The sequence below is a fragment of the Tribolium madens genome, unplaced genomic scaffold (assembly GCF_015345945.1).
Source record: "Tribolium madens isolate multiple individuals breed KSU strain unplaced genomic scaffold, Tmad_KSU_1.1 Scaffold_91;HRSCAF=231;Tcas5.2_LG7, whole genome shotgun sequence".
Taxonomy (NCBI): Eukaryota; Metazoa; Arthropoda; class Insecta; order Coleoptera; family Tenebrionidae; genus Tribolium; species Tribolium madens.
In genome coordinates, this window is record NW_025401063.1 from 2,207,501 (window position 1) to 2,218,618 (window position 11,118).

The window sequence follows — 11,118 nt, forward strand, 5'->3', positions numbered from 1 at the left end:
ATAATTCGTTTATAAGTTGCGTTTCTGGTATTCGGGTCACGTTTCGATTTTGCGATAACGTTAATTCGAACCCATAATTTCTGGATTTATATGAATTTGAATTTAATCGCATCCAATTTGTGAATGTGCCAACTGGAAGTTCCGCGGAAGGGTAAAATTCAATTAATCAGTAGCACGACGTGGTTATAATCGATGATCGCGCTGCTGAATGTATGACACAATATAAAAGAGGTTTTAAATAAACGTTTTAAGCGACAATAAATGACTAAAATTAACGAAATTGCAAAAGGCGAACGGATCGCTGATTGATGTAATTTAATGTAGAAACTTCCTGGACGATTCTTCCTAAAAGCCAACAAAGCACGCCTTTCATTACCCAACAATGATAACAATTAACTATTAGACAATTACCACTCCTCCCTTAGACTAATTCGCAAATTCAAAGTACTTAGATAATTGAATGCAAGTTGCATAAATCTCGGGCGCGTCTTTGCAAATTAACTCTCGATTTTGCTGCTTGAAAAAATCTCTAACGAAACGTTGACGTCACTCGTGGGCTTTTTAGATATTAAATAAATGTCGAAAGGAATTTTCTTTACTTACTTTTTTGCGCTTCCAAAAAGTCAGCATTTCGCTCCAACCAAATGGCGTTTTTATTTTGCGATTCGTGCTCGCTCATAATATAAGAATCTAATTCTTCGTCGTCGATATCGTCGAAGGTCATGTCCACGTCTAGCGGCTGCGGCGGCTGCACGGCATTTGAAGTGTCCTCCAGAGAACTGGCCAGACCCATACTGGCGATATCCGGACCTAAACATTATTTTTTGAGAAGAAAAACMCGCGGTAACCGTCAATAATGACAGTTACTAACAGTAACCGCGATTGCCCATTAAKCAACAGTCGCAAAAAGGGTTACCACACAAAAATGACAGTTACGATAACCGTCAAACAGTTACCATATCTTACTAACTGTCAATAAATGAGAGTTGTTTGGCCAGTTGTTAGCCAGACCCATACTGGCGATATCCGGACCTAAACATTATTTTTTGACAAGAAAAACATGCGGTAACCGTTAATAATGACAGTTACTAACCATAACTGCGATAACAACTTGTTGCCCATTAAGCAACAGTCGTAAAACGGGTTACCACACACAAATGACAGTTACGATAACCGTCAAACAGTTACTACATCTTACTAACTGTCAATAAATGAGAGTTGTTTGGCCGTTACGTTGCAAATGGCAGCAATGAAGTATTCTTTGATTATGTGAAAATGTTGTATCTATGATKATAGTTGGCAAAATTGACAGTTACGATATAAAAATAACCGTTAATAATGACAGTTACCGTAACCGCGATAACAATCTGTAGGGCAAGAAATAACAGTCGTAAAACGGGTTACCACATGATTGAATTACAAAGTTACCACACTGGTAAGGGTCAAGAAATGAGAGAATGACAGTAATTAAGTATTGTTTGATTTTGTGGAAATGTATCCATGGTGATAGTTGTCAAAATTGACAGTTATTACCCGTAACTATAGTAGCCGTCACATCGTAAGAATTTATTGGGTGAGGGTTAATCAAAATCACAAGGTTTTTAAATGTTCATTAAAACGTTATTTACATTTTCAACGTTTTACTTTTGAAAAGCAAATCCACAAAGGACGCGTCCGGAAAATAATAAAACGCTTTAATAAATAATTTATTAAAAAATTATAATTTCAAACGACTTATTTTGACTGAAATTTTTGAATCGCTGTAATTTTTCCACTAGCCTTGTTTTCTTTGTAGTCATAAATGTCCAAACACAATAACGAATACCACTTATCCCTTGTAATTGATTTTCATGTTTTAGAATATTATTTTACAAATATTGTTGAGCATCTCCGCATTATGGATTATTGTTTACATGTCGAACACTTTGACGGCAATTAATCATTTTTATTCGCATTGTGCTCCTTTATCCTTAATTTCTTTTTACTGGTAATTTAACTCGTGTTTTTTTTAGATAATGAATTAATCACTCACCCAATTCCTTGACCGKTTCTTTTCCAATTTGGGGATCGTCGATCGCCTCCTCTTGAATAATCTGATTGATGGTCCCCATMGTCGACTCCTGAATAAACCGATTGGTCTCCTGTATCTCCTCCGTGTCCCTTTCCTTCTCTRCAACATAAAGCACAGCCTCGAGCCAACTTAATTAACACACCACCGACTTCGTCCAAAATAAGAGCGTTTTCAAYCCGCCAAACTTTGATTTTTGTCAACACAACGACCGGAAAAATTACTCGCCCGACACGAAAACGCTTACACTTCACCGGAGTGCTTCGCTTTGATACTTACTTTTTCTCGATTTCATTTTCGCATCTCTATTCAACTGCATCTCGATCTCTTGCTGGAGTTCGGTTATACTCTCAGCCTCCTCTTCCATCAACTGCGACACAAAAATCAAGCAAACACACACAAAGCGACAAGATTATTTACCCTTTGAAGACGCTCTTTGTCCTTTTTACGCGCCGCCTTGAACGACGGCGGGTCCTGCTCCTCCTCTAGGTCTACGGTCATRAACTCCTCCAGCGTCAGGGCGCTGCTCGGGGTGTCCCCGAACTCGATCAGTCTACCAAACATGAAGAAATCAACTCTGSCCGTGATTATTATGACAGTTACTGATTTGGTTGGTTTTCTCAGCAACCGTCAACAAGCTAAAGTAACCACGTTAACGGTTATTCTGCTCAAAAATAAATAAAAAACAACGCTAATTGTAATTCACACTGTTCTTAGTAACCATTARCAAAYATAGTAAAAAGTATAGTTAACTACGTTAACTGTTACAAATGACGGTTATTTTGCTTAGGGTGCCCACGAACTCGGTCAGTCCACCAAAAAATGGAAAGAAAAATAACCCTAATCGTAGTTACTACGAAAGTTACCGATTTGGTAGTAATTCACGGTTTTCTTAGTAACCATTAGTAAGTTTAAGTGAAAAATATAGTCTGTAACTACGTTAGGAATTGCAAATGACGGTTACTGTTCTTAAGGTGTCCCCGAACTCGATCAGTGTACCAAAAATTGGAGCAAAGCAAACTTAATCCTAGTTACTATAACAGTTTAGTATTTGGTAGTTATAATTCACGGTTTTGTTAGTATCTAACCGTCAATAAGCTAAGGTGAAAAGTATAGTTAGTAGCTATGTGAACGGTTTCAAATGATGGTTACTCTGCTTAGGAGTCCCAAAAAATGAAAAAAAAAATTTGGTTGTAATTCACGGTGTTCTTAGTTAACCATTAACAAACCAAAGTAAAAAGAATAGTTTGTAGTTAACCGTTGCAAATGACGGTTACTTTACTTAGAGTGTCCGCGAACTCGTTCAGTCCGCCAAAAAATGGAAAAAAATAATCCTAATAGTTTTTACTATGACAGTTACCAATTTGGTTGTTATTCACGGTTTTCTTAGTAACCGTTAACAAGCTAAAGTGAAAACTATAGTATTTACCTAAATTAAGCATTGCAAATGACGGTTACTGTCCTTAAGGTGTCCCCGAACTCGATCAGTTTACCAAAAATTGGAACAAAGCAACGTTAATCCTAGTTACTATGACAGTTACTAATTCGGTAGTTATAATTGACASTTTTCTTAGTACTTAACCGTCAACAAGCTAAAGTGAAAWGTATAGTTTGTAGCTATGTTAACGGTTCCAAATGACTRAATTACTCTGCTTAGGAGTCCCAAAAATGAAAAAAAACAACTAATCAAAGTAACTATTATAGTTCCTGATTTGGTTGTAATTCATGGTGTTCTTAGTAACCATTAAGAAACCAAAGTAAAAAGTATAGTTTGTAACTACGTTAATAGTTACAAATGACGGTTACTTTACTTAAGGTCTCCGCGAACTCGGTCATTCCACCAAAATATGGAAAAAAATTATCCTAATCGTAGTTACTATGACAGTTACCGATTTGGTTGTTATTCACGGTTTTCTTAGTAACCGGTAACAAGCTAAAGTTAAAAGTACTTACGTAACTACGTTAAGCATTGCAAATGACGGTTAATCTCCTCAAGGTGTCCCCAAACTCGATCAGTTTACCAAAAAATGAAATAAAGCAACCCTAATCTTACATACTTTGATAGTTACAATTTGAGGGTTATAATTCAAGGTTTTCTTATTACCTAACTGTCAACAAGCTCAAGTATAGTTTGTAGCTATGTTAGCGGTTACAAATGACGGTTATTCTATACAGAGAGTCCCTAAATTCGATCAGTGTGTTTGAGAATGACTAAATAACCGTAATTATCATGACAGTTACTGCTTAGGTAGTAACTATCAAGAAACTAAAGTTAAATGTGCTATTGTTAGTTGTGTTAACGTCCTGCATCATTTGTTTATATAGTGGATCACGAGTTGAGGACAAATAAAAGACTTTTCCTTAAATAGCCGACGTTTCGAAATTTTATTATTTCATCATCAGGGCTTATAAGAAAATTACTAAGTGAGAAGTTTTTTTATAAAATGATTTTTCATCATTTTTGTCAATTGTATGTGGTTGAAGGTAGCACTTATAACTATTGAAAACTATAGCATATTACGTAAATTAGTAACACATTATTAAATCGACAAAACAGTTAAAATTGTGTATAAAATGACGAGAAGTGTCTTAGTGGTAAACGTTAAATGTGCTATTTGTAACTACTTAACCGTTACAAGTGGCGGTTATTCTGCGTGTAACTGTTACAAATGACGGTTACTTGTGTCCCCGAACTCGTTTACCAAAAAATGAAATAAAGCAACCCTAATCTTACTTACTTTGATAGTTACAATTTGGTGGTTATAATTCACGGTTTTCTTATTACCTAACTGTCAACAAGCTCAAGTATAGTTTGTAGCTATGTTAGCGGTTACAAATGCCGGTTATTATGTACGGGGTGTCCCTAAATTCGATCAGTGTGTTTAGTAAATGACTAAGTGACTAAGTAATCGTAATTATTATGACAGTTACTGCTTAGGTAGTAACCATCAAGAAACTAAAGTTTAAAGTTCTATTTGTAACTAGTTAACCGTTACAAGTGACGGTTATTCTGCGTGTAACTGTTACAAATGACGGTTACTTGTGTACCTTTTTCTTAGGGTGGACTCGTGCACTTTGACGATTTTGACGATGTCGCTGGCCGAGCGTCCGAATTCGTGCAATCTTGCGGCGATGAGTAAAGCTGTGGATAGAAACGGTGTTGTAAAAATTCAATTTGTTGATGAAAAATTGCGTCGATTACCTGCCCCACATAGTCCTGAAGGACGTCGGCCCGAATGTATCGAGTCCCTTTTCATCCTTTGCACAAGTCTGAGGGCGGTGTTGGCGACCTGTTGTGTTTTCGAACCGAATTCCAGCTTAGCAGCGAAGCGTAAAATATAGAGGCAAGGGTCTGAAATCGATCATTTGGTGTGATCTTTGCTTACGAGAAAGTGCGATGGTTTTTTATTGTATGAGAGGGAAAAGTAGGCTCAATATCTCGAAAAATACTCATCGTAGAGCATTTTAACCAGTTGCATTGTGTGAAAAAACATATTTCGAACATTTTCAGGATTTTTCAGAAATAATTTCATTTTTTGCAATTTTGTGGCTGTGTTTTTATTGTGAGAGAAAAGTTCACACGACCGGAGGTTACAAGAGAGAAAAAGTAGAGCAGCCGAAAAATCGAGAGAAAAACCATTGAAATGAATTGTGTTGGTAGTTGCAAAACGTGTAGTACCATTGCGATGGTACTAAAGTTCAACGTAATTATTACTGTTTAATTTATTACTGTTTCTCGCGTAAATTATTTTAATTAATTCGCTTCTGTAATTTTATGGAGCATGAAATTCCGGCGAAATTTTTCTAAAATGATGAATTTTCATCAGGTACTTTCATACTTTCTCGATTTTGAATTGTGGGTCAGCAATGCGAACACAGCCGCCTGTCAAAATTTGATTAATCAACTGCATATACAGTGAAACCTCGCCTTGTGATTTTTCTAAACTGATGTATACAATTATTTAAATCAGAGTCAATTACTTTTGAATGTGGCTCTAAGGCAGTGATGCAGACATTTTCATGACATTACATTCACTCAACGTGAAATAGTAGATTATACAGGGTGCGCCAGAACTCGCGCCACAGAGAAAAATTCCATATAAGGTAAGATACCAGGAACATGGAAAAAATGTTAAAAAACATATCTGTAATGAGAGTTATGAGAGTTTAAATTTTGCACTTTGACTATATTTATTTCTGTTGAAAAATAATTTTTTCAAGTTTTTTTTGCTACAGTCTATTAGAAGCTCTATTCTAAATTGTAACTTTGTTTAATGTTATTTGTGGTTTCTATTGGCAAAATTTTTGTACCTTTACTAAATAATTGTAAAAAAAACATATACAAGATCATCAGTATCATTAAATAGACATAAAAAAATGTCAAATGTCAAAAAATATATGTCAAAAGTTTTTGACAGATAGAATTTTTTAAACATTTTTTTCATGTTCCTGGTATCTTATCTTATTTGAAATTTTTCTCTGGGGCGCGAGTTCTGGCGCACCCTGTATACCGAGGTGGGAGGTGTTTCATTACAAAGGTGAAATTTGATGACCAACGCGGTGAGGTGAGATGAAGCAACGACCACCAAGGTTTCTATATTATTTTATTCACAATCATCCTCCCTAAGGAACACAAAATCAATAAAGAATTTATCAAATTTTGACAAACATCATATTACATATCAACTGATAAGGAAGTGACCACTTCCCAACCTYAAYCTAAAATTTCATATCATGAAATGTCATACTTTCCAACTTTTCAYATGCAAAGTAATAATACTTTACGATTGTGAATAAAATAATTAAAAATCCTTTTCATTTGTAATAGACATTAAACAATAATTAACAACATTAAAACCTTGTTTGCGGTAATTGCGCATCGATAATCCTCATGTATTTTGATTTTTCTCTGAATTCGCTGAATTGAATTATTTCATAAACAAAAAAACGTGAACCTTGCAAATAACTAGAATTCGTGCTGGAAGAAAGCGTTTAAAATAATTGCAGTAATTAATAACAAATAAATAATGAATTACTAGGTTTATTAATCAAATGGAAAAGTTCGCGAGAGAGATAAACAATCAAAGTGGTGGCTTTAAACCCGAAATAAAGTTTAATGTTCTTGAGAAATAAAGCTTTAATTGTGATGGAAGATTATGAACCCGCGAACCTGAAATAATTTTAAGAGGCTTTTAGTGCGTTCAAACCCAAAAAAAGCGATCAATTTTTTCGACCACATGAAAATGAAACTTTCCAATTTCACTTTCAAAGAAAGACGACCTTGAATTTCATTTTCTAATAGTGTTTCTGTCAAGTTTAATTAATTAAATTTCGTTTCCGAGAATTTTATTTACTTGACTCACGCTTCAACTATCTGTAGTTTTATGCAGTTTTATTATCATTCAAGGTGATGTTTACAAACAACAAAGTTTGAGAAAAACGTTAAAATATGAAAAGTACGTTAATAGATAACTCACACACCGTTTTGGTATTTGAAATCGAATTTTTGGAGGGATAATTCATTGCGAGTAATAAAGATAAGGAGCAATATTTTACGAGCAAACACTCAAACAAAAGTACATTTTTCTTGTCCTACGAGAAAAATACAGTTCTCTCGATGTTTGCTTTGTTATCTCGGCGGCGGACGATCGATACGCGCCGGTTAAAACCCTATCAAAAAATTAACAATTTTGTTTTTGGAACACAATGTAATTTAGAAAAATTTTTTTTCACGGTCAGTTGCGAGTCCTTTGTAGTCACACTTTTTACAATACAATACAATTGTCACATGGAAAAAACCGGTTGAAAGGTCGTCCGTAACGAAAACAGGAATTTTTAATTAGTGGAGACGATTCAGCATTTCTCGACGGAAGTCGAATTTTTGACGAAATTGTGCAAGAAAATGTTTCAACAATTTTAATATCGGATTCAAATCGCGTCGTGTTTATTTGTAACTACTTTCCCTTGGTGGTCTAAGGCATATAAACGGTTTGAATTGACTTAATTTGTAATTAATTCCAAACAATGAGACGTTAAACGTTAAATACATCGAAATTGGTTTTTCATTGCTAGCAAATATTCCAGCATTGTGTAATTTGATTGTCGTGTCAAAAGTCACGTAAAATTTTCGAAAACTCGTCAAAATTTCCCAACGAATCAATCGAGGAAGTGGCTCCGTGGAGTGTAACGAAGTCTGATAAAAGCTGACCTACTTCCAGCGTAATATCCATTTCGTGTTGGCTTTCTTAAGGGCCGATGGTTTTTACGAGGTGACATACCGGAGGGCACCTTTGTAACGTATTCGATTACATTAGTTGCTGACAGGTCGTTGACTTGAGAAAATATGTCAGTAATGAACAGTTAGTTTGGCAATAGATGCTTAGCAAGTACCGTTTCGGTGATGCTGTAATCAATGTCCTTGACTGAATTTCAAATTTCGGCTCGAACAATTTTTTCAGGGGAGTGAAATTGCAAGTCACGCTTACTTTGCCGAGACCGATTTACGTTCACTCGTAGTTTTTTCAGTTTTGTAATGGCACTTGTTACAGGATACCTGCTTTCTAAAGTCTAGTTTAGCAATATCGAAATATTGTATATTTATAGTTTATCGAGATTTTGCGATTCAATGTCGATGTGGTTGATTTTAATGACCTGAAATTGCAATGTCAGTGCAATTTTCGATGGCAATGTCATTTTTTCGGCGATGATTCGATAAATTTGCCGAGTCATAGTGAGCAAACAAATCATCTGTTGCTAAATTTTAACAATCACGCGGTGTGGCATTAACTTTTTAAAAATTCTTGCAACGATTGTATAAATAGTTAAATAAATGGGGACGCCATTAGCGTTTCTTTTGCAACGGATTTTTGACGAGGATGATGTGATGTATGCAAATGTGTAACAACATTGAAATGTTGTCCACATGAGAAAAATTCTTATAAGGAAAATGATAATTGTTAGTTCCTGTAAGTAAAGGTCGCTGTTTTGCAAGTCCGGAATTTAAAACGGATTTATGAGACACTGAATGCATTACAAAGTAACAAAAAAAGTCCATTATTGAGAATTTAATATTCCTAGAAGTAGTACTGAGAGACATAAAATTCTCCACTAATGTTTATTCCAAATTGCTAACAGTAAAGTTAAAAACATCCTTTGCTAGGTTGTAATGATTTAACTATTTAACCGAGTTGTCTATTGCATTTCTTACAGATTTTACAATGTTGAAATTTTAATGTTAAACAGCAAACTAAATGCCAGTTATTTAGCATCATTTCTTTAAAAAATCATCAGAAATCTGAGTGTTAAATGAAACGGCAATTTGGGACAAAAATGTTACGTGAATTTTGAAATAGATTTCTCAAATTGGCTTTTTTGTGTTAAAAAGCAGTATTTTACGTAGTGATAACGTCTAGAATAGTAAAAATATCAACAGAACTCTAAACTAAATACATATTTAGTTTAGTTGTTGACAATTTTTTGCTCCACATTTTGATCCTCTTTCTGCTTATTGATCCAATGATCTACCGCAATTTGCAACAGATTTTTTATTTTTAATCAAAAACATATCAAAAACCTTCTTATTCACCATAATAACTCTCAAAAAATGTTTAATGAAGAGGCCATTTCGAACAAAAAATGTTGCTTTTTAGCTCTATGCTTTTTAACATATTTTTTTATCTACGAAGATTTTGAAATTATACAGGGGTGTTTCAGAACTCGCGCCCCAGAGAAAAATTCAAAGTAATATAAGATACCACAAACATGGAAAAAATTCACACTCTATTTATTGTTCAAATTTCGTTCTTAGTGAGTGGTGTTAAAAAAAACATTATTTTAAGGAGTTATAGCTAGAGAGAATTAAAATAAGGAGCAAAAAATGTCCACGGACCTCTGTAGTCGAAAATAATGATTTTACAGAGTTGAAATTTTTCAGTTAAAAAAAAACTCAAAAATCTTATTATTCACTCTAATAATTCAAAAAGTGTTTAAATCTTTGCTTTTTCTGTAATTTTTTTACAAAGATGTTGAAATACATACATAGTTCACAAATTTTGCACTTATTTGTGCTAAAACACAACATTTTAGGTAATTATCTTTAGAGACAATAAAAATAAGAAAGAACATTGGCAAATTTTTGCTCCACATTTTAACCCTCTTTCTGTTTATTGATGTGCTTTTCTACAGCAATTTGCAACAGATTTTACTATCTTGAAATTTTATTATTAAAATGGTCGATTAAATTTCAGTTTTTGACATTTTTTATCATCGAGTCTAGTGAGTTTTTCAGTTAAAAAATGGTCTTTGCTTTTTGTATACAGAGTGCGCCAGAACTCACGCCCTAGGGAAAATGCCATGTAAGGTAAGATACCAGGAACATGGAAAAAATGTTAAAAAAGTGTATGTAGAAAAATTTCGAAGTTATGAGAGTTTAAATTTTGCATTTTGACTCTATTTATTTCTGTTGAAAAAATAATTTTCCAAGTTTTTTTGCTACAGTCTATTAGAAGAGGAAACAAGGAAGCTGTATTCTAAATTGTAACTCTGTTTAATGTCATTTGTAGCTTTTATTGACAAAATTTTTGTACTCATCAGTATTATTAAATAGACATAAAAAATGGCAAATGTCACAAAAATAATTGTCAAAATTTTTTGATATAGAGTTTTTAAAACATTTTTTCCAAGTTCCTGGTATGTTATCTTACTTGAAATTTTTTTCTGGGGCGCGAATTATTGCGCACCCTTTATATGCGAATTTGATAGTGTAGTTCTACACTGCACCATTATTTCTACAGAACATTTACGAATCCGATAGTGTGAGATGTACACACCCCTATAATTTCCATTTTTTTTTAATTACGAAGATTTTTAAACAGATTTCACTTATTTGTGCTAAAACACAATATTTTAAGTTATTATTTTTAGAGACAATGACAATAAGGAGCAAAAATATCAACAATGACAAATTTTTGCTCCTCATTCTAACCCTCTCTGTGTTTATTGATCTGAATGTCTACAAAAATTTGCAACCGATTTTACAATGTTGGAATTTT

General features: G+C 33.9%; 1 protein-coding gene across 2 annotated transcripts in view; it reads right to left on the reverse strand.

Moving 5' to 3' along the window:
- The window catches only part of LOC123010983 (transcription factor IIIB 90 kDa subunit), a 28,641-nt gene that overhangs the window by 3,622 nt on the left and 13,901 nt on the right, over nt 1-11,118 (reverse strand). For both annotated transcript variants that reach the window (XM_044408218.1, XM_044408217.1), the window contains exons 4-9: nt 5,271-5,420; nt 5,117-5,210; nt 2,489-2,621; nt 2,348-2,438; nt 2,033-2,170; nt 604-810 (exon numbers count right to left, since the gene is read on the reverse strand). In XM_044408218.1, coding sequence (XP_044264153.1) covers nt 604-810; nt 2,033-2,170; nt 2,348-2,438; nt 2,489-2,621; nt 5,117-5,210; nt 5,271-5,420 — 813 coding nt within the window. The remainder of the gene's footprint in view (nt 1-603; nt 811-2,032; nt 2,171-2,347; nt 2,439-2,488; nt 2,622-5,116; nt 5,211-5,270; nt 5,421-11,118) is intronic.